Source organism: Lepeophtheirus salmonis, chromosome 14 (genome assembly GCF_016086655.4).
Source record: "Lepeophtheirus salmonis chromosome 14, UVic_Lsal_1.4, whole genome shotgun sequence".
Lineage (NCBI taxonomy): Eukaryota > Metazoa > Arthropoda > Copepoda > Siphonostomatoida > Caligidae > Lepeophtheirus > Lepeophtheirus salmonis.
In genome coordinates this window covers 43,100,045-43,125,711 of record NC_052144.2, presented here as the reverse complement: position 1 = coordinate 43,125,711, position 25,667 = coordinate 43,100,045, and the positions used below count along the sequence as shown (strand labels likewise).

General features: G+C 32.0%; 2 protein-coding genes across 2 annotated transcripts in view; one reads left to right on the top strand and one right to left on the bottom strand.

Moving 5' to 3' along the window:
* LOC121129720 (heat shock 70 kDa protein 12A) overlaps window positions 1-4,947 on the top strand; it is a 212,442-nt gene extending 207,495 nt beyond the window's left edge. Inside the window, exon 10 of the mRNA XM_040725439.2 lies at window positions 4,509-4,947. Coding sequence (XP_040581373.2) covers window positions 4,509-4,718 — 210 coding nt within the window. The 3' untranslated portion in view covers window positions 4,719-4,947. The remainder of the gene's footprint in view (window positions 1-4,508) is intronic.
* A 2,581-nt stretch (window positions 4,948-7,528) lies between these two features.
* LOC121129779 (uncharacterized) lies at window positions 7,529-9,402 on the bottom strand. Its single transcript, XM_040725506.2, has 2 exons — window positions 8,967-9,402; window positions 7,529-8,608 (listed from the first exon to the last, which is right to left on the bottom strand). The coding sequence occupies exons 1-2, from the start codon at window positions 9,070-9,072 to the stop codon at window positions 7,863-7,865; spliced, it is 852 nt and encodes a 283-aa protein (XP_040581440.1). The 5' UTR covers window positions 9,073-9,402; the 3' UTR covers window positions 7,529-7,862.
* Window positions 9,403-25,667: the final 16,265 nt, after the last annotated feature.

Here is a 25,667-nt window from a genome sequence, read left to right as displayed (position 1 = left end):
TAGAATATAAAATAAATCCCTCTAATGGCCCTTATACATATTGGGGGTGTTTCCAGTCAACGCCGTGTCCCAAAATGGGATGAAATCCACCACCACTATTTAACCAACCACTCAGAGCCCCTCACAACCCATATGTACCCCAAAATGTTTCAGCTGTTTTAGGACACAGCCTGAACCCAAAATGGGATCAAACTCACGGCCACTATTTAAATTTACCCCACTTCCATATACACCCCAAAATTACCCCCAAAACTTGAGATTTTTCGGGCTGCATCTCATTTTGAGGCCCGATGGTACCCGAAATAGCCCTAAATTTCGAGGTATAAACGGGTGATTGTGTGGTTTCCTTACTGCTAGCTTATGTGGGGGTGATGGGTAAATATCTGGGGCTGGAAATGTCTGGAGTGAAATGTCGTAGAAACAGTTTTTCATATTATGCAATGTAATATTTTCTGGTGGATGTTCTATCGGTCGACGTTTTCCCATCAGTTGTTTGTTTTGTGTTCGTTTTTTTTCCTCCACAAAACAAACAAACTATTTGTTTGTTTTTATCTTACGACATAAGTTAGCGACAGTTCAATTTACAACATCGCCAGCCACACAGTAGCTGGTCAAAACTCTTTTGGAAACAGGTGACAATTATTGATAGTCGCAATGAAATATTGGCTAATACCAACCAAATTGAGGATCCCATAGAAACAGGACAGGCTTGCTGAGAAGGAGATGCTACCTGTGCTTGACAAGCTAGTGGAGAAGGAAAAGCCAGCGGAGTTAAAATGCAAGTAGAGGTAGAAATGCAAGTGGAGCAGGAGCAATTAGTGGAGGTAGAGAGCATACAAGCATCCCTATCCTCAAGTGCGTCTATCTATGCAGAGGTGGAGACCTCTGTGGCAATATCCATTACCATTCTGAACAGCACACCAATGATCGAAAACATTGAGAGGAATTTATATAGTATGGATGTACATTTTACATCATCAACAAACGACAAACATCCCAAATGTGTGATATGCACTGAGGTACTGAGACATGAGAGCCTCAAGTAGGCAAAAATGCTTTTACACTTAAAAACCATGCATCGGTCACTCCCTGACGAACTGTCCAATTTTGTCCCCATAAAAGAGCAAGAGCTAAGATGTCAAAAGTAATTCCTTACTGACCAAACAAGAATCCAAACCAAAGCTCAAAGGGGTGGCATATTTAATTGCGCAAGCTAAAAAGCCACACACGATTAGCAAAACCTTCATTAAACTTGCAACTACAACTATGAGTAGGGCCATGCATGGGGATAAATTAACCTGTGAGCTGGAATCAGTGCCGCTGTCGAACAGGATTATTGCCCAGCCTATCACAGACATATCCCAGGACATAATCTGCCAGCTGTTGTATAGAATAAAAGGAGGTGAATATGCTGTATAACTAGATTAATCGACAGATATATCAAACTCTGCCCAGCTGCTTATTTATTTTAGATACAGCTTTGATGGGAAATTAAATGAGTAAATCTGTTTTGCTCCCCACTAGAGGGAACGTGCAAAGGTGAGGGCATTTAATAAAAAGCTTGACAACAAACTAAGAGAAGATGGACTCCATAGTGTGAAAATTGAATCGGTGTATAAACGGATGGGCCTGGAGCAATGCAGGGGAAAAAGAAAGACTATTGCATGTGGCGCCACACATCAATTTCACACAATGTATGATTCACAGGGAATCACTTGCACGCATAGTGCATGTGCGTGGCTGTGTATAACATTATAAACTACCTCTGGAGTTGTTGGGGTCACTGATCTCTGGAACCATTATTTTGGGGATCGCAGGCTGAAACGTTTGGGAACCCCTGCCCTAAACAACTAAGTCTTATTGTAATATATACTAAGTAAAATTAGTTACAAGGGTAAAAGTCCACTATTGGTGTGTATTTGAATGTACTGGATCAAAATATACATAGATTTGTACCTTATCGTTTATCAAGAATAAATATATAAAAACTCTAATTTCATTTTGTATCACACCCTTATATTAAAAAAATATGTTAATGTATACACTATTATTTATGGTATATAGTACAGATAATAAATTAACTCTTATATTTGCAAGAATCAGCTACATTTCTTTAATTATCCTACTTTTCTTGTCTCTAACGTATTATAGTTATAATTAGTTGTACAAATCATCATGGTTTTTAGTACATGTTATTTCAATTTAGTTCAAATATCACTGTTTATCATTGACATCAAGTAGTATTCAATGCAGGTGTTAAGTATTTTTTATTATTTTTGAAGATGGTTTTAGTCAAAATTCATCGGAAATTTGTTCATCTGATATAGTAACCAATTTGAATTAACTTTCTACCTTTATACTATCAACACGTCACTCGTTTTGTCTTGAAGTTTAATTCGTTTTAAAGTGGTTTAAAGTTCATTTCCACATTTTTATTAAGTTAAAAAGTGCTATAAGTGCACATCCTTCTCAGGGATCTTCATTCCACTAATAAATGGTTCAATCGAAAGCTAAGACATTGATCTCATCTCTTTCTTAATATGGGCGATTCCAACTCTCTAATTGAGCGGAACATTTTTGCCCATCTGTCACTCAACCTTTGACTATGGCTGAAAAGAAAGTGAAGACAAAAATACTGATAAAACATATCTAAATATAAAAAGAAATGACGTCGCCCTGAAATGGGACACCGTCACATACAACAAGTGGGTTAACAGTATAAGAGCCCATTCCAGAATGGGAAAACAAAGTTCCAATGAACCTCAAAACATAAATAACAAACTTGAAGTCAAAAGCCTAACTCCATAAAAAATAATAATCAGAAAGTGCAACTCTCTGCACATGAAAAAAAACAGAAAATCAAGCCCCTCAAAGTAAGAAACAAGAGAGAGAGGGGCATTCTAATGAAACTACTCCATCCAAGAAGGCCTTAAAGCTCATACCAGGAGTCTACTGAGCAACAAAAGTTTCCACAATCAAAGCCTAAACATAAATTTCTATATGCAGAAGTTGCCAAGGAACCACAGAACTCACCATTGTGAGGGAAAATGGGGTTCATATCTCCCTTGTTGAGTGGAACAAAGTAATAAAAATACTGGACAGATACTATATACGTATCTTAATCACCACAGAATCCTCCTCAAAACCGTTACCTGACTATGAAGGTTATCGCTACAACAACAAAAGAGCAGTGATCTATCTCAGTAATTACGCTATGGAACAATACGTCCGAAGGGTTATACTGAGAGATACCCTTCTCTTGCCAGCCTCGTGGGGAGAGGTGGAGAAAATGAGAGAGGAAAAAAATGCCTAGAAAAAGCTTAGCGGCTTCATCAAAAGGGGCATAGGAAAAATCAATGTAACTCCCTTCGTGTTAGAGGTAAGGTCGAACTGACCAAATCTGAACTAAGATAGTAAGGAAAAGTCCTACACCTTGATGTGGATCCAGCTGTATTTAACGATCTTCACCCTAAAAGTGGCTTCCGCAGGAAAGGTACGCTTTCAGGACCCTCGGAACGCGCCCGTAACTCAAGAAAGTGAGGAAACTGTGGAAAAGTTGATAGACCAAAATGATAAATTGATAAAAATAATTGTAAAGATACTCCAAAGGCTAAGGAAACTGGCAGTGTCAGAGAAACTGCTACTGAGGACCACGGAATGTCAGATGAGCCAAGAGAAGACCTTCTAAATCAAGCAACAGGTGTAAAGGACTCTGGGAAAAATTCAAATATATATTCAAAAAGTCGTGATGGCTAAAAGCAGTCCCAAATAGATTTGGTTGCCAAACAAAACGAAAGAAAAAAAAAAAAATTATTAGGTGCTCTTATATCAAGAGGATGAAGATCTTCTTATTCTTAAATTTATGAAATGTACAAAAATATTAAAGAAATTATTGAGAATAACCATAAAATTAAGTAGAATTTAATATCAATTTCTCCTGTAGTAGCACATATACCCCTTTGGATGGTCGTGTTCTTTGCCGTATGGATTTACAGTTTTGTAATGTATGTACGTACTATGGTTAACAGCAATAAATTCTTAATTAACCACAGTAACCAATTTAGTATCCAGTAGATCCAGCCAAGAACATTAAAAAACAGGGAATTTAGGTATTTTGCAGGATTTAAATATTTTATATCTATTCATGAATATAAGCAGAGTTATATTTTTACTTTTATATATTTTTATTATTGATCATGCTTAGATGATGATGGGACATTTCATCCGAGGGGTCCCATCAGGCTTACACTCAAAAGTGGTTTAGGCCAGGTTTTGATAATGAATATCTACACTTTATAACTTCATTTTTGTGATAATGATGTCATGTAGAGAGTATTTTACAATATCGGACCCCTTTAATGGGTTAATAACATGTAGGCAACTGATTTTAAGTCCAATATTAGTGGCTGATACCTAAAAATTTAACAAAATTTATCATTGATAGACAAATATTTTATTCAAACAAAAATCCGTAATAACTCGTCACTAAAAATATGTTTCACTTTAAGTATGTTACAGACCCAGGAGTAGAAATGGTTGGAACACTAAGCATGGACTTGAAGGAAGGAGTATCAAAAGATCGAGAAATCCAAGCCAAAATGTTATTTGGAGATACAGAGATCAAAGCTTCTGCTATGGATATTGCTACGAAGAAAACAGTTCGAGTCAAATTTGATTTCCTCAATGAACACAACCCAAAGTACTCAACCAAATTATAGACGTCTGGAATTTTCTCAAACAAAAAATCAAAGCTTGAGAATCCCATTATTGTTAAACATTTACTATTTTATCTATTTTTTGAAAGGTTTCTCCAAAAGCTTCAATTTAACATAATTATATTTTTGCATTTCTGTGTATTAATTTCATTTAACTATTAGAATTGAGTAATTTTCTAATGAATTTTATATCTTTTTTGAAATAAATTAGTTTGGTTATATAACAAAAAAAGATTAGTATATATAACTCTATTCAAAAAAGCAACACTTTTTGTGTGTCCTGGGATCAAAAAAGACTGAACAAGTGTTAATTTCGTCAACTATGTCTAAAAAATGTATTTGTCAACATTTTTTAATCCCAATTTCGAGGGGGAAAAAAATTAAATGTTTCACCTGACAAAACCAAATCCTTTATTTTATTGGCGTAACAAAACAAAATGAACTCTTGGTAGGAATACGGAGAATTCGAGTCTTTAATTCAAAATATGGCCTTAGTTTTCCTTTATCAGGCTCACGTTGTTCAGGCAAATACTATAATGTTGTAAATATTTTTTTTGCTATTTCTAAGATCCAAAGCTTTTTTTCATCACTTAAGTAAAGAAATACATACATTTCAAAAGTATACAAACCCTTCAATACTCAACACAAGTGAAAGTATGTATACTGAGCTTTCAATTTGTAGTTTATTTATATGTTCTTGCTAGTTTTAAAACACTGAGGAAACAGCAAAATGCTAACGTTCAAATGATTAGCAAAAACTAAAAACTATACATTTTATGCAAACAATTAGAGCTGTATAAAATATGACTTTAATATGTGCAATATATATAGGTCGTGTTCCTTCCTCGCCACGGCATCCAGGGGATTACCATACTTTTTAAGTTCCGTTCTGATACTTCTAACCGTTTTTTCTAGCATTTTCAGGATCGAAGAAATCTCCTTAAAAGTTGGATCATCACTTAGCATAAGTTGAATAACGAAGCCTCTACGATTTCTTTCATTGAAAACATTGTCGTTTTTTGTTTGTTAGAGAGATATTGTTGTCACTGTACTTTGTTTGTAAGTAATCAAATACTACGAGAACCCTTAGCAACAGAAAAATCAGTGCCAGACCAAAATATATAGATGTGGTGGTGCTACAAATTTGCGGCAGATTTAATCGTTCCACCCTGTATTACCTAATTGTGATTACTGTGGCTTTTTGGTTGGGCCAGAAAATGGTACTGTTGCAACCGTCTCGTGTAGCAACTATTTCCCGTCTCCCCTGCAATGAAGACTAAACTAATGACGAAATAACGCTAGCATACAGGTGTGTGCGTCTAAAACTGAACACTCCTTTAAATATTACGCCATGCACATGTTCGTGAGTTTATTGAGTTCAAACCGGTCTATACATTGAGGCAAAGGTATTGACTAGTTATAAACAAAACAACAGCAAAATCTAAATAACAACAGTGAAACAACAGCTGATAATATGGAGAGACGTCGAGTCGCAATTTTGGAACGAAATGGTTGCTGCCGTGAAAAAGTCTGAATGAAATGGTAAATGTGATATCATCTTCTAGGAGGACCACGAGAGGCTTAACTCCGAGACGTACTGCCAATACTTGAAGGACAAAGTGTTCCCTTGGGTCAGGGCTACTTACAGGGACAGGTGGTGGTGGCAGCAGGACGGTGCCAGCTACCACACTAGCAACTTTACCCAAGAGTTCCTTCAGATCAAGACTCCATCCTTCTTCGATCGGAATTCTTGGCCGCTTCACTCGCCTTATTATTCAGCGCTTGACTTCGTAGTGCTTGTGCTTGTTAAGGGGATGATTTCGGGAGTTCAATACAAGTTCAAAGACTAGCTGAAGTCTGCCCTCAAGAATTCCTGAGCCAACCTCGACCAAAGCTTCATCGCCAAGGCATGCAGCAAGTTCCGGTCCAGGATGGAGTTGGTAGTGGAGAACATGGGCGGCCATATTGAATAGACATGTGTCTACGACTCTAATCTTTCATGTTAAATAAATTAATTCGTCGACCACTTTAAAAATTACAGAATTATTTACCTATTTTTAAAAATTTCAGAGTGTTCAGTTTTAGACGTGCACACATGTATAGCTTTAAAATCGATGTCCAAACATACTAACTAGTGTTGAGTTTCGGTCTAAAAATCTTTACCCCGCTTAAAACAGTTATGATTTTCAATGGACCGAACTATTTTGGTCCTTAAAAGAAGTTTAGTCTGGACCGATCATAAATAAAAATTCGGCTTAGACCTCTTCTTTAGTTGAATTGTTGATGAACTCATGTGTGTTTCAAAATTTTGAACATGGTACACTAACGGGCTCATTAAGTTAAATTTGTTGCATACATCCTAGATTAAGACCGTAAGAATTGATCCAAAATTTGAAAAATATTAAATTTTAGACTACAGTCTGAAACAACATATCGGTCTAGAACAAAATACATGAGACCACACCGATTTTCAACACTAATGATAACGCATTCACTATTTGAATATAACTTGTTATTTGCCAACACAATATTTCTTCAGGTATGTTTAAAGATTCCAGAACCATGTAAATTGACTATATCATTTTTAAAATTTGAGTTACAAGAAAATTTCTTCCCAAAATATGTTTACTCTTTTGTAAATTAATATCAATGATTTAATGGTATTCAATTCTGACTTAAACAATGAAAAATAAGGGTGTGTTATTTTAGTTAAAATAATAAAAAACAGTTTCGAAATCTTTAAACATTAAGTTGAAATTAAATAAGTTTGATCCCTAAAAAATGTTTTGAAAAAAATCAAAAAACTAAAATAATTCTTACAAATAGTTAAACTATTTTTATATAATAAACACATGCAAAAAATTATTTTATCATTGTTACAATTATCATTATTCCTTAAATATAACTTTTGTACTCTTAATTATAATTCAGGGGGATAAGTGAAATACTAAACCATTGTCTAAACCACAATATAACCAACAATGTACTATCATAGATATATATTTTTGAAATTAAAACTTTATTTTAATGAAAATATTTTATAAAAATAAAGAGTCCGAAAAAAAATTACCACTCAATTCTTTTTGCTTTTTAAAAAGTAATTTTTAATAATCTTAGAGAAAAAGAAAAGAATAATGAAAAAACAGTTCAAGCAAATCTTAACAAATGGTCATCTTGTCTCAAGAGTCGAGGTTTCATTGAATCCATGATTTTCCTTGTGTACCGAGCAAAGGTGTTTTCCTTTGTGAGCAAAGATTGATCCGCTTTTGGATTTTTTTGGAGACTTGACCTCTCCATTTCCATTGGACTTCGACTATATCGAAGCATGTGATTGTCATCATTTTTTTTCGAGAATCGAAGCATGTGTTCATTCAATGGAACGTTCCTAGTGAATTGACGTTCCTTATCTGAGTTGTCAGAGAAGGATCGAGCAAATCGAAGCATCTGCATATCATTTAACTTATTACTCATATCATTTCTCTTTGCATCTCGAAGCATGTTATCATTTTGAGAGTCATAGCTCGGATGACGCAAATTGTTGCGATTAAAACGTAGCATATAATCATCGTCACTATTTCGAGTAAATCGAAGCATATGATCTTCATCCTCACTACTAATACGCCCGCCGCGAGTAAATCGAAGCATGTGGTCTTCATCATCAATACTATTACGTCCACCACGAGTAAATCGAAGCATATGATCATCCTGATTACCACCACGGGTAAATCGGAGCATGTGGTCTGTGGTTCTTCTGGAGAATCGAGGCATGTTTTGTCTTAAAAAGGGTGACACAAGTGATGGTCCAACACCATTGCCTCCTCGTTTATCTTGGGTTTGCAATGAGAGTAAGTCAAACTCTTCTGGAGAAAGAGGCTCAAATACTTGATTAGCTCCTTGAAAAATAGAAGAGGTATGGAAATTTAGATCGACTTCACTTTATTAGGGTGATCATATTTTAGTTCAGTACAAAAAAAAAGGGATTGGCTGAAGGGCATTAATAATTTGAAATAAATTAATTTAAGAATAAAGTATTCATGATACTCTTTTCCTTATTTTTGTTGTTTGACGCAATAAATAATATTTTGTATTTGCCCGTTATTAACGGGGATACTATTTCAATGATCCAAACAAGTTCCTTTATGTAAAATGAGGATCTGTGCGGTGAAAAAAATTGGTGTCAATTGATCACTCTATTTAAAAAAAAAAAAGATTTTCAACTCCTCCTAGGAGATTGAGTAAGGAAAAACTTACTTGCAAGGGGTAGGAACGAAAAGCAAACATGACTCAATGATAAAAGATAGACTGTTTTCATCCACCATTTTCCAAATTGTCTCTCATTCACTCCTGTTCTTTTCATTACGATGATACAAAATGTAATATTCACTCAAAATATTATACGATCTCCATTTATACACGCAAAGAAAATTACCGTCAAAGAAAGAAAAGAACACGGGAGAGAGATGAAAGAGTAAATATAAGTAGAGAAACCAAATAGGCGACAAAACTACAGCTACAACAAAGCCAATAGAAATAAAAGCAAACAAAAACTCAAAGCACTTTTATCATTAAATTAAAAAAAAACAGTCACTTTTTTAATCTTAACAACACAAAAAAAAAGTAACAAAAAAACTTCATTAAGTATATTAAAGAGCTTCGGTTGTGGACTTTTTGACTTAGTACACACAATAAATTGAAGAAAGAGGGGGGGGGCGTAAGAAAAGACAGGAATACCCCCCCTCGTCCTCTCGATATCCCATTCTTCTTCTCTAATGTAAAAAGCATTAAGGGGTATTATTATGTTTGTATATTTGATCTGTTATTAAGATTAGGAAAACTTTTTTGCAAAGAAACATACTATTGAATATTACTAGTTGGTTATTCCACCCCAAAAGGAGTTAAGATATTCAACTAGTTACTTATTTCAATTGTATGTATCAAGAGTTACACATAACAAATCTATTAGTATAATATTGTCATAAGCTTGGGTGAGTTATTTGCTCCCAACGACTATTTCCTTCATTTAGGACAAATGTATTGATTTATTTTTGGAATTTAGTTGTCATTAATAAAGCCTTTACTTATTTTGTGTTAATTTTTGTGATTGTTATATATTATGATTGTCCAATCATACAAAATAAATTATTGTATTTAAAAAGATCCCGATTTGTGAATCAAACTCTGCCCAATTTTGACATCTACGACACTATCAAAGATGACAAGGTGTTAAAGAGTCGTATGTTACATATCAGGATATATGTATACATAGCAAGTTCCATAATAAAAGTCACAAAATACAAAGAATACTATAGAATACTATCAATTTTACATTTATACGCTGATGTGCACGAGTTGATAGAGCTCAATTAATTTAATATGTATAATAGAGGTTGGTTAGTTTCACCTTCTAATATAGTTTATTAATCTTGTCTCTTCACCCTAAAACTTTGTATGGAAACAATGATAAAACAAAAGTATAATTTTTTCTTTGAATCTGTCAAATGAATGATTTTCAAACATATACATATATAAGTCGAATTCAAGAGAAAACAGAATTCAGTTCCATTTGAACAATTGCATGGAATGCGAATAATTCTTTTATATAATTATTTTGACATATATATTGTAACAAAAAATCAATGTTACAAATATATCTACATATGCAAATTCGCAAATGGAGATGTTCACGAGTAATTTTGACGACCACTAGTTGAGGCTCAATTATTGGAAGATAAGCTTGAGAGATGTGTCAAAAATAAATAATATTATCTCCTAATACGAGTCCAAAGCAAGTTGCGAGTTTTTGGGAACGTAACTCAGTTAATTTCAAGCCTCGAGTCTTATTAAAATATGAGTACTGTCGATCTGATGACGAATTCTAGTCAAGTTACGACTCTTTCACATTGAGTCCTTTCAAATCTGAAATTTATTTTTCTAGCACAAATAAAGTCCTCATGGAGTTTGAAGTCCCAATATAATAAAAGTTAAATACAACTCGTGTTTAAGTCTCCAATTCTGATTAGTGAGTTATACATTTTGGCTTTCATTTTGAAAGTTGAGGTTACAAATGGGAAAAAATGAAGTTTGTGTAATTGTGTTGACTTGTTCTAATTATTTTGAAAAAGATCAAATGTTATCTAATTTTATTAAGGTATTTTTTTTTAAATATTAACATCGGGAGTTTCTTTTTTTTTAAATTCTCTGATAGTTTGTTAATTTATGTATAATATTAGCTTGCTAAAGTAAAATAAATGCATCTGTAAGGCTTATGTTAATAAAAACTAGTAGTCTTCAAACCTGACAATAAAGGTTCTTCAGCTTTTGATTATCATAACTTATGGCGGTACTACAATTAAGCTGTGGAAGTGGATACCAAGTCATTTTTCAGTTTCTTTTTAGCATAGTGATAGGTGGACAAGTATTGGCATTTTTTGAAGCTTACTTATTTATATCCCATATTAAACAAATAAAAAGTTCTAATTTTATTATTTCAAATGGTCAACCAATAAAATGAATTGAAGATCATAATATAAACTAACCTAGTCTAAAGACATGGGGACCTACCTGTAAGGGCCTGGATAAAACTATTTTTGCTTTAATTTTTATTTTAACATTTAAATAGACCTGCATAACAAAATTCAGGTCCATCCATTGGAGATGAAAATATATTCAGTAGTGCAGCCCTATAAATGAGCCAACCAGGAATAAATTGACTCCTAAGCACGGAGATGAATAAACTTTCTAAATAATTTTAATTTCAAATTTTTTACATCTAATTATAACCCCAATTATGATTGATATATTTATATCTTTTATTCTCAAACCCTAATTAATAAAAAGTACATCATTTTGTTAATTTTTTATGTTAATACTTATAACAAATCGGTATAGGAACCGTTGATAAAGATGGTATCAGAATCTGAATTGGCTGAAACTTGGGTATTGAAGGTAGTAGGCTAAAACTTCGACTGACAAAACGTCGATATAAAGAACGTCGACCGACAGAAATGTCGAATGTACAAAACATCGAAGGGATAGAAAGTCGAATGGATAAAACTTCGACCGTAAAAAAACGTCGACCGATAGAAAGTCAACCGACAGAACGTCGACCCGAAAATATTACATTTCAAAATATGAAAACCTGTTTCTACAACATTTCTCTACAAACATTTCCAGCCCGAGATATTTACCCCCAACACCCCCTACATAAACTAACTGAAAGGTACCCTCACAAACCAACATTTATACTTCGAAATTTAGTGGTTATTTCGGGTACCGCAGGCCTCAAAATGAGATGAAACACAAAAAAGTATCAAATTAAGGGCTATTTTAGGTATGTAAATGGAGGTGGGGTAAATTTAAATGGTGGCATCCCATTTTGGGCCAGGCTGTACCCGAAAACAGCAAAACCTTAGGGGGGGATACATATGGGTTGTGAGGGGCTCTGAGTAGTTGCTTAAATAGTGGCGGTGGATTTCATCCCATTTCGGGACACGGCAGTAACTGAAAATACCCCTAACATGTATAAGGGGAATCAGGAAGGCCCCTAACTGGTAGTTTATATAGAAGGAACTGCTGGGTTATGTTTCAGGGGGGAAATGTCTGAACGGGATATATCGCAACACCATTTGGAGTAGCCCTTTATTTTATTTTCTATGGTCGACCTTTTGTCAGTCGACGTTTTGTCTGGTCGACGTTTAGTCTATTCGACATTTTGTCCATTCGACGTTTTATCGGCTACGTTCTGTCGGTTGACGTTTTGACGGTCGACTTTTTGTCCACGCACCGGTATTGGTACATCTCTATTCATAAAATCTAGGTAAAACCGACACTTGGCATATTTATAGAACAAATAAATTGTAAAAAACCCTCGTCAAATATGTGTGAAAGTGCATCAAATGGAAAATAAAGGCAACAAGTATATCGGATTGTCTTTATGGAATAAAAAATGCAATAAATCTTTGTAGAAAAGAATAATGCCCTCCACATTATATAGACATATTGTAAATGCAAGTGCGAATCAAATCTATTTGAATGTAAATAAATAATTTCCTTAAAAGATTTGACATTAAGATTAACAAATAAATAAAAGCATTATCAGTGCATTAGATTGATTAAAATGCATTCAAAGTTTGTTCTAAATGACAAATTTTTCAAAAAATAATGAGGACTACAAAATGTTCTAATGATATTCGATAATACTAATAGCTCAAGAGGGAGAAAACACTTGGATTAAAGTTAAAATTGATACTCTTACAATATTTTACAAAAAACAGAAATAATTATTTTCATTCTTAATACAGTTTGAGTCTACTTATACACTAAGTACATATACAAAAGCTTTGCACCTCTCTTGAATGTTCCCACAGGGGGGCCCTGAATTATAGTGCAACGAAATTAAAATAATTTTAAATATCAAATCAAGTTCCAAATATGTAGTTATTCAAATATTAATTGTTAAAAATAATGTCAAGATATTTACGCGAAAAAGAAAAAAACTCTTCTAAATGGATTATTCCTCCCTCTCTTTTCTAATTCCCTTATCAGCTGCGTCAAATTGTTTCTTGCTCAAGGGTCACAATCTTCATCATTGATCTGATAATTTTCCTCATTTTTGGAGGATTTTGTTAAAATTCTCACTTGCAAGTCGATATGTTCAACCTGGGACTATATATTTACAAATATCTTATTTAAATAATATACGGCTGATATAATGCTTAATGAGATGCAAATTATACTTTAAATTTGAAAAAATTGTAGGAAATACCTTGTTTTCGATTGTTTTGGTCAACTGTCACGGCATCAAATAATTTCCCCTGTTATTGCTAAGTAACATCACTCCCCATAATATTTATTTTATCTCTATACTCAGTACTCAAATTAAAAAGAGAATAATCCCAAAATCAAAAGAAAATACTTTTAAGCAAGATAGTTAATTAATTCACTAAACCTCTTTTTAATTGTTAAAAATACGAATAAATCTTAGACAAGGCATTATTAAGATATATAAATAATTTGAATTATAGTTTTTGCGATAAAATGTAGATTCGAACGGAAAAAGCCCATATTTATTATTGTTATTTAACACCAAAAAGACCATTAAAATCTTCAACTTGAGTAGATTAGACCTTAATAGTCATTATTGAAAATTAACGTTGTTCGAATATTATTTTGATTCAAAACCAAATTTTGAAGTAAAATAACTATATAGAGTAAGTTACGCATCGTCGGACACATCGAAGAGGTGTTTATGTTCATATACTTTATATAAATATTGTGCGTTATATTTGAGATTTTTTTTTTTAAATAAACACATTGGTAAATATGTTAGTAACAAGTTTTATTTTCATTAAAACATCAAATAAAGAGGTGATTAAAGATTTAAAAATATTATCAAAACATGCGCAAAATTCATAAATTCAGACAAGTTTCAAATCAAAAAATTTGATTTCGGACGTTATTCAAATCAAGTTTCTTAATTTCAAACACCATGAAATAGAAAAAATATAGAAGATAAATATAGATAGGAGTGCAAATGCAGTTCCAATATTTATATCTTGCGTGGATAAAATTAAAAATACAACGTACCTACTCTTGTTCGCAGCAGAATCCTTGATTAGTTGGCAATTCTTGAGATGAAGGATCTCATATTATTTTATGAGAACGAATAGAGGGAGGAACAGACACACGGTACATAAATTAGAAGAAGAAATTAGAAAAAAAAAAAAAAATCCTCCTTTTGTCGTATTATTAATTAATATAATTTATTAAGGATCAGTGTTGTGTTTCCAACTCCGTCTTTGGGAAGAATATAATGGACCCAGTTTTGCAATATGATAACATTTATTCCATGGATACCTCCAATATCCGATTCACTGTTAAATTTCTACTCAGATTCTAACTTTAACCAAGTATCTATGGTGTCTTTCTGAGTCCAAGTCACTTCACTTTAACTCATGGCACCTCAGTAAATAATCAACTTTGCAAAGATATGCTATAACTCTCGTTTCTTGTTTGATCCTTTCGTCTACTCCAGAAAGTTAAATCCTCATTTCCAATACGATCCTATATTTTATTGAGTCTCTTCCATGTCAAAATGTATATAAATTATCATACTCCTAATTTGTTGGATCAATTATCAAGAGTAATTGTCTCTAACTCTAAATCCATCATTTACTTCAACAATCAAGAGTTACTATTAATATTTCAATAGATGATATTGATGTTATAGCCTTTTACATTCTTTGGTTTCATTTATCAATACTAGTTATTTATTACAACATCACTATCTGCTTTAGACATCTTTACATTACGGTTCTACAAAATCCAAGTTATCATTCTCTTTGTTGAGAAAAGCATCATTCACTAACATGGAAGATTCATGTTCGATTTATTAATAAGCAAGGAAGTAAATGGACTAATGCACATCGATAACTCCACTGATAATTTGAATTTATGAATACAAAATGAAGCTGAGTTCTTACAAGATTAAGGAACTAATAAATTACAATTTGCAACTCCGTCATTGCTAAATTCAGTTTCTCATTAATTAATTAAAAGATTGTTTTCATATTGTCTAATTTATAGTTTTATTAATCAATTAATTTAATATTATAACATACAATTCATAAAGGAACTAAATTGAGTTCTTAATGGATTAATTAGTTCTAATATATTGCCTTGATTGGATAATAAAAGAAAATATTCGGCTAAAGATTCTTTTGTCGTCTTCTTTGATTTTTTTCTCAATAAAAGGTATTCATCCAAATGACTTCAAGATTCAACTTCCCACATTGACTAGTCTTCAAATGGAATCATCGCATTAATCCAGTTAAACTTAATGTTGGTATGAGCACCTGCTAGGGGATCCATAACAATTATGTTGATAATTTCCCAAGGTGATGAGTAGGAGTGAAGTGAGTCGAACTCTGAGAGACTCCATACGATACCTGGACAGTTTCTAATTCGGAGAGAGATTTAACCATCATCAAATATATATCCATGGGATAAATGACATTATCTTGTCGAAGTGGATCCGCTATATTCCTTCACGAGACGGAGTTGGATGCATGGATATAAACGTGATCCCTTTAATTAATTATTAATGTGATTGATGTGAGGCGTGAAGGAGTTGAATGTACCGTACGTCTCTTCCTCCTTTTCTTCTTTCCGATCAACAGCTATTTGAATGCTTTATAGTCCAAATCGTAACTCTACACTATACACCTGATTTTTAATCAAATACTCTTTTATTCTCATCAATATAGTTAGAACAAACGTAATTACATTACATTGATTTTTAATCAAATACTCTTAAAGGCAAACTAATTACATTTGAAGATTTATTGGCGATTTCCGTGTTCTACGGCTGAAATGAAAAGAATAAATTTGATTTTTTGCCCTTTTTTTTGCCGACAAGCGTTCAAAAACATTAGTTGCCTTCCATATTGTTATCGTTTGTGATGTAAATTGTGTATATAATGGGCATGCTAAAAAAGAAAAGAAAAATCACATGGTAACCCGGGCAATTGAATGAATTTTTTGGAGGAGATCAACTACAATCAGCTGTGACAAGGGAGGAGGGGGAAAAGGAAATAAAGAAGGACTTTGGCAAGAATTATTTCGATGTCGATCCCCAATTCTACTCTTAGTCCAACAATGACTCACAATTAAGCAAATCCTCAAGGTTACTCTCCGTCTTTTATAACTACACACGAATGTTCAATAAGGTTTTGAATATAGTTGAATATTTTGTAGGAAAGGAAGTACACTACTCAGGAATTAAATAAAAATGACAGCTTCTAAGGAAAAGAATAGGCATTTGTCCTATTACCAATCTTAAAAAAACGGACCAGCTTAAAAATTCACAATATTTACACCGCATGTTATTTATAATTTCTATCAACAAATTGTTCTGATTAACCCTTTGAAACTGCGGCAAACTGCACTAACAATGTATGTAGTAAAAATTCATTGTCCCAATGAATAATTAGACAAACATAGATGTTATTTAAAAGCCTTATCCTTGTTCAATGGAATCTGATATATTAAATAAAGATACTGAACTATAGTAAACATTCTAAAATATCTTAAATCATTTAAAAAATATTTGAATACTAGGGCATTAATTGACCAAAAGTCCCCGCCCATGTAAAAATAAGGCCTGCTCTTACAATTATTTATATTTGTGATGTATATCATTTGTTACGAATTTAAAGTGGCTGCATTTTTAACCATAAGAAGATACAATTGTACAATTTGATTGTATATATCACAACTTATACAAGACAATTTTACCCTCCACGATGAAAAATGCACTCATTTTTACGTCACTCATCCTTAGCGAAGAAAAACAATGAATCAATATATTGACCGAAATGAGTCTATAAGATATTAAATAAGAAAAACTAAACACCTATATTCAGGGAAAAAAGTCCTAAAGATATGATATGTTAGCCTATTAAGTTTCATTCGTGTATTAAAAAACCTTGATTTTTAAATAAATACCAGGGTTGTTTTTTTTACTCGAGAGGTTGCTCTTTTCTAAAATATAACTGTTCCGATACTACTTATAGAAACTCTATTTTTAAAGGTTGTTTCTAAAGAACTATTCCATAGAGTTCGTTCTGTATGTACATCAATTTAAAGCTCAAAATTTTGATATACATATATTGATATAAATATTACTTTTACTAAGAATGATAGTAAATCGTTTAAAATTGAATATGAGAGATACAATATTTCTCCAAGAAATATACTCAATTTCGATTTATGTTCCCTATATCCATTTATTTAAAAAATAGATGTTCAATCATTAATAAATTATCACATAACAGGGTTTCTCTTACTTGTATGATTTATAACTTTTTTGCGATTTTATAAAATGTTTTAATGGAAATTTAAAATATTTTAGATAAGCAGATTGCACATATTGTAAAAAAACTTATTTTTGTCGGTTTTTAATTCTTGTTGAAATAACTTATATCATTTAAATTATTAATTTTTTTATTCTTAGCTAATGCCCTTTTTATTCTTTTTCTGGATCAAAAGGTTTAGACAGTCCTTCGATTATTTGGGAAGCCGTCCAATGACTATTATTCAGGAAATCAAACTCTTTAGCCCATCCGAAAAGGTCAGCTTCTCATATTTATCCTGAAAGTAACTATTGAAATCCTCTTAAAATTAGATTTGATTGTAAAGGGGTATTTTAACAAATGCAAAGTACTTACTAGCCAATCCGAAGGCTGGAAAAGAGCTTCCACAATTCTTATCAGGGGTACGTACTATCCAGAGCTGAGCAAATATGTATCAAAAGTGTACCTTCATACTTGCGTACTGGTACGGAAACCAAAAATGGTATGGACATTCTCTATGGACTTCATCCAAATCTAGTGCGTACCTTTAACTTTTTTTAACTTAGAAACTTTGTAGCTCATTTTTTTTAAGTTGCTCAGTATTATTTCCCTTTAGTCATTCATAAATCATGACTGGACCTGGGTACATTGAAGAGTACTTTGAAACAAATTGGAAAAAATGTCTCCTCTGTTCACATCAGAAAAAAGTACTGTTAAAACGACTCGTACATGCGAGTTTAATTAAAAACTGGATCTAAGGACCTTAAAATTTGTACATAATATATACAATAATACCATAGAAACTAAAAATAAGACGGCTCTCGCAACCTCTCTCCCTCAATGACTCAATGAGATTTAAAATGCAAATAACAATATATTAATATTAAATTATAATGAGTAACACAGCATTAAATGGGAAGCGTAATATGTTAAGTTAAAGTACAGTGCACCAGGTTGTCGGAGTAAATACAGAGTAACTAAGTCCGAAAGAACCGAAGCTGGCACCTCAAAAAATAATAAAACCACATGTGTATATTTTTTTTAAGGATAAGTCACTAAGAAGACTTTGGATTCAAGCCATGCACACTCAAAATTGGAAATCTTCAAAATATTTTGCCCAGTGTGAACTTCATTTTATCTCCTTTGATGATAAGCTTGAATCTAACGATACTAAAAAAATCCTCGTCAGGATCATAATTTATTCCAAAATATATTGAAAAAGATTGAATTCCATCCCAATTTCGAAATCTTCCTCTCCAATAATGAGCTTCCATTTGCATATTTTTACCTACAATTGTATTCAAAAATGCGACATATTACTGAATATAGAAGCTTAATTCAATTCCTTATTGTGTTTTTGAACTTTATATTGAATAATTTCAATTTTATTGAAGATATTGATCATGTATAAATATCTTTAGATATGAAAGGAAAAAATTTAATGTAAATTTGTTAAGATAAGAAAGTGATAAAGAATGACAGACTCTTTTCAATCAAATTGAGTAGAGTGGACTTACTTGTCCATCTTATATTATATTTTTAATTTGCATTAGAAATATTTTTAGAAATTAAAAAATTGAGCCAATTTTAAAAGACATCCCTATTTCAAAATATCTTAAATAAGAAGAATATAACAGCAAATTTAAATCGAATCAATCAAATAGAATAAAAAAAAATATAATTTGGGAATGAATAGGAAATAAACCATTTATTTATCAAATTGCAGAATATCTTGAATATTCTTAATTTTTTGTCAAGAAATACTAAGATAATAATACGATATAATAATAAAATTTAAAAAAAATTTATGGGAAACATTTATTAAAATCTGTAATAAATTGATTTTTATGGAGATTCTAGGTCTTAACAATGGTAACATTTCAATAAGGTGATAAAGAATTTAGTAATCCAGACTCACTAAATTTTGAAATTTGAATGACATTCATAGTATCCAATACCCTAAATGACTCACAAGTAGTCAGGAACTCGAGAGTAATGGATAGAGGATGGACTCCTACTGATGTTACATCACTCCGAGCGATGTTCCACGAAGTTATGAATCATTGTCACATACCTTCATGCAAAAAGTCATAGAATATACAATGAATGTACCTTCTATAATTGGAGGTGAGATCCTTCGAGTAAGGAATGTGATCCTCCTCATAAAAGGACGATATTCCTGAACATCAAGTTCAAGGCTATAGGTGTGTGGCTAGGATATCGAAATAAAAATATATACTTTCAAAGGAACAATTGGCTGATGCAGGTCCATCCCTATACTAGGAGATTCATCTAATTAATCAATAAATTAGAGAACCAAACCGTCAATATATTACTTTACACTTCACACACTGACAAATACAATATACACACTTCTATCATTTCTACTCCTTTCTTTATTTCTTCATTTTACTTGCATCCCTTTATGTGTTGCATGGGCATAATGTCGACCGTCAAAACGTGAACCGACAGAACGTGGACTGACAAACAACGAATAGACAAAACGTCGACAGACAAAACGTCGACACAGTAGAATATAAAATAAAGGGCTACTCAAAATGGTGTTGAAATATATCCCATTCAGACATTTCCCGCCTGAAACATAACCCAATATAAACTACCAGTTAGGGGGCTCCCAATCCCCCTTATACATGTTGGGGATATTTTCAGTCACCACCGTGTCCCGAAATGGAATGAAATCCACCTCCATTATTTAAGCAACTACTCAGAGCCTTCACAACCCATATGTATCCCCCTCAATTTTTGAGCTGTTTTCGGGTACAGCCTGGCCCCAAAATGGGATGAAACCCACTGCCACTATTTAAATTTACACACCAAAAGAGGTGTAAATTTGAGACTGTTTTGTGTTTCATCTCATTTTGAGGCCAGCGGTACCCGAAATACCCCCAAACTTCTAAATATAAATGGGGTTTGTAAGGGTTCCTTACAGTTGCTTTATGTAGGAGTGATGGGGTAAATATTTCGGCCTGGAAATTGTCTGGAGTGATTATGTCGTAGAAACAGTTTTTCATATTTTGAAATGTAATATTTGCCGATCGACGTTTTGTGCGGTCAACTTTCTGTCGGTTAACGTTTTTTACGGTCGACGTTTTGTCCATTCGACATTTTATCCATTCGCCGTTTTGTCTGTCGAAGTGGTGACCTACTACCTCTTTTTGTAGTTACCTTCAGCATCCTTCACTTCCTGTTGTTTAACTATTCTTTGATATATAGGAATTTAAAAAAAATTATGTCTAAAAAAAAAAAAGAAGTCAAAAATGTATTTAAACTACTATTATTATCAATTTTAAGATTTATTTATTAGAAGATAATGCGAGAAATCAAATTGTACTTTTTTTTTATTTGTTATTTGAGATTTTTTTGAATATTTATTAGTAGAAAATCTTCGATTCGTAATAAATAATTTGGTAGTGTACGGAAGTACCGATACACGTGGTACATAACCATAATATGAAAAAATTGTATGAATAAAGAACTACCTAGTCTAATGGTACGGAGGTACTAATTCCGAACCAAAAATTGTGGTATGCGGACCAACTCTTGCAATATCTTCTCATAATTGGAGTTAGTTCCACATTAACTTTATTTCTTACTCATACCTCATACATTATCCAATATCCCCAAAATGCCATCACAAAATCTATGGAGTCTAAAAGTTAATTAGTGTTGTCAAAGATTAAGGAATAACTTATAAGAAAGAATATCTTGCCTTAGACAATACTACAGGTAGATTCAGACGTTACTTATTTTTCTATGGACTAGAACCAGAAAAATCCGGAGCATGATGACTCAAACTTGATCAGAATACTGAAAAGTTGGACTCAAATACAGCTCTGAGTATTGGATCTTTACTCTTTTCTTTAATTCTATTCAGTACTGAGTATTTAGAATGCTTAATTAATAATTATTTATGGAATATGAAGATAATCTAGATGAAGATGCAAAATATATCATGGGAATTATGAATATAGGTAGATACTTGTATAGTATTAGATCTTAATATTTGATTTCTTATACGTATATTGGTTGTACAATGTAGGTTTTATTGATGATAAATTCAACGAAAATGTGTAGCGGCTTCAATCATCAGTACACATTTATTTTTTGTGTACAAATTACCCTATGCGAGAGGCTTTATATGCCATGAATGAATAAGATTATTATTGTTGATTTTTTGATTGCATCACTGTTTTTATCCATGCCATTGAGACTGAATTGAAGTGCTCAGCGCAGTTATCAATCTTTTACAATCATTAGAATTAGAAAAGAAATTTTTTACTTCAGAGATATGATTATCTGTATTTTCGAAGAAATTAGGACATGGTGTTACTATTCTGTTCAGACCATGAGTGAGACATGGGACATCCATCATCATTGGAAAATGTTGCTTGAGGTTTTTGACTGATTTTATACAATACATAAATACTTTGTTAAGACTTTTTACTTCAATACTTGTAATTTTTTCTATTGTGAGCCTTCTAACATCTTCTAATTTTATTAAATAAGGGCAACCTATCAATAATGCAGTGATTGATTGTAGTTTTTAAGTATACAACTTTTATTACGCTATTAAAATTCAAATTTTCTACAGGCTTGGCTCCCAAAATCAAAAAGACCACATGACAAAATTCTGGAAGCCTTACCATAAATGTAGACTTTTTCTCCTTCATTTTAGGCAAAAAAGAAATTAAAATGGTTGCTTATGTATAACAATTATATAATAAAGTTTAATGTTATTTGATATTAAAAATTAATTTTTTTTTAAATTATTGGTTCTTGTTGCAAGTATAATATTTTGTTTAAAACATGTTCAAATTCTTCATAAGAAAAGTAATTAATATTGGAAGTGTAGGTAGAATTAGTAGGAGAATGAATACATTTAAAAAAATTAAACTACCTATAATATAAGAATTAGATTTTATACAAATCGAAATATCTTATATAAGGAAGACTACGAGGTATAAAATTAACTTATTTTTAATTTTTGTATCATTTTTATTTAATTTTTAATCAAACTTCGGAAATTTCTATCACAATTATACATTTAAACAGTTTTGATTGTCCTTTTTGGGTCTTGATACTCACGAATAAATTGTTCTTTGACGTCCTACAAAATATTGAATGTGATGCTTGTCAATGACAATTTTGAAATTAAGAAACTAATATGATTTCAATATTTAAAAGACAAGGCAATTTAATATTGTAATATCAAAGATCCATTACGTCAACTCTTCCCATACCTTTACTGCAAGCAATGTTATTTTAGGACACTAATGATCCAGAACTAGATCATTTTCTTCAAATTTGAGCATTTCTTAAGTCATTCATCTTTGATCAAAACTGAGTAAGATAATTGATTAATATTGTAAGCATTCTTCGCTTTACAAAATTGGTTGGGAATTTATTATTAGGGCTCTGATAAAGAGTCCGTGTTGCATAAATACGCGGACTAATGTTTAAACGCTTATATCTCGAGGTTCCGCGCCGGTTGATCTGTCAATGAGATAATCAAGGACACTGGACTTTCCACGACTACTGTGTTCAAGGTTCAGAAGCTTGTCAAGGAGGAAAAATATCTGAAAGACCTGCCCATACCTCTGGAATGACTCAGGGTTGGCTCACTGCCAACATACCAATTTTGAACAAAAACATTTGGCCACCACAATCACCTGATTTGAATCTCCTTGACTACAGTGGGTGGTGGCAAATTGAGAAGAAGGCATGTGCTACCCGCCACACGAATTTGGACTCATTGAAGGCCAGCGTCAATGAGCAATGGGTAGCCATGGAACACCATTACATCATCAATGTGTGCAAGGGCTTCCACGGGCGCTTGGAGGGTGTCATAGCAGCTGATGGCGGTTATATTCAGTAGTTATATTAAATTTTATAGCAGAATATATTCTCTATTATATAATTCTCAAAAAAATTAATTATTTGCCACAAATAGTCCGCGTATTTATGCAACTACCGGTATATATTGACTAATAGATTTATGTATATGGAAACATGCACATAGAGGAATATTTTCCCCACATTATCTTTTGTCTCTATCTGAGAATGAATATAATCCCATTACCGTCTAAATATAAATTGTATCCTCTACTTTAATATTTTTAACTTTTGAATTGTTCCAAAATATCCAAACCCGTTTATAAGTTCACTTTACTTTTTCAATTCCCCTTGCCGGACTGCTTATTGCAGGCTTGACTTTTTTACAGTTAATCGTCGTAGGGTGAATAATATTCGCTATTAATTTATAATAGTGAAGTAAATTACATATAAAGATATTGTAGACAAAAGTTACTCTAAGTAAAGTGCTGATAATCATAATTATTGAAAAATAATGTATAGCATTATATAAATAATGAATAAGTATATTACATACGGTTAGAATTTAATTAACTAGGGAAACATAATACATAATCGAATCTTGTCATTAAAAAGGCAATCAAGATTAAAAAAACTGCAAAAAAAACCCTTTTATTAGCATTTTCTCTTATATGCCAACATATAAGGCATATAAGCTTGAACTAATTCTCTTTATCCCATTAAATGATCAAAAACCAAGTCGTTGGTCATCTCTTAATAAAACTTTTACAAATGTAAGCTTTTTAGCATATAAGTTCTTTGTTAGGTAAGGCAGAGTGAAACAGGTATATGATTGCACTTGGAATCTTGTCCCATGAAATTGGGTTAATTTTTCAAATATTTCATATTTTCTTGTTAGCATTTGAGATCTTAGCTTTCAACTCCACCTTGGTAACTTTATTTTGGAAAGAAATGAAAACCTCAAAATGTAAATTATAGAAAAAAAGTCATTTAAAGGAATGGGATCAAATAATTGAACATTTTTGTGCACTACTAAAAAAATGTATACTTTTTTTATTTAAATAATCTTGCCTTCATTTTAATACCAAAGTTATTAATATTCAAAGTTACCATTTTGTGTATAATTTCATTGTAAAAAAAGAACTATTTCTAATATGAATAAATTTAATGTATATAAGACAAGTTTGACCCCATGTTAGAAAAGTTTTGGGAAATCTAGTTTATATATAAAAATCCTTATAGTTTCTAAAACTATAAAATGTATTATATTAAATCAGTCTTAGTGAAAAATTGTACCTGACTAGTTCCTTCGAGTCTTATCAACTTTAATTTGTGTTATTTTATCCGTGATATTATAAAATATAGGCTACATTTAAGTATTTAAGTGAATATGGTATAATTATTGGAAGTGAAGATTTATTAAACAAAAACTGAAATACATCCAGTGCAACATACCCAACCATTTATATTATTTCAATATGTAGGAAACTTCATCTTATAGCTTTCTAAATAAAAAAACTTAAATGCTATATAAGAACAAGGGTATTTATTCTATCAATTATTGTCATGTTTTGAAGATGGTCACCTTCAAGTATTATATGGAAACAATGTAACTATTAGCAATGTAAATTGAGGATTGTAGTAAACAAAAATCTGACCTGATATGAGAAACAATAACGTAATGACCAATGTGTAATGAGCAGATTCAATACAAATCCACTTCTCTCTGTATATTTTAACTTGACGGATGTAAGTAAAATGTGTAACGAGACTGCTTTTGTTCTAAGAAAAAATTTATTTATCTAATAACCCGCAAAAAGGAAATTTATTTTCTAAATAAAAGGTTATCCAAAAATAATTTTAAAAAATCTAAAACTTTGAGTCAAACTAAATGAAAGTTAATCAATCATTGTTGGGGATTATGAAATAATTTTTTTATTCAAAATAACGATTATCAATTTTGATACTATGAAATATACGGTTTTACTATTTCTTGCCACAAGAATTTTTGCCCAGGGAACGTTTGTCCCATATATTTACATTTATTATGGCAAAAAAATCTTCTCACTAAAAAAAATCAGGTTTAAAATTGGGCTCGAATCTTGAAGTCATATGAGAAGGTATTTTAGCATTTATTAACGTAAAATGAGAACATGTCATTCAATTTTAATATATCCCTAATGGAAAATATCACATATGAATGTTGCACCTTTTATAATGAGTTCAAACTGAAGTACAAATTACTTAA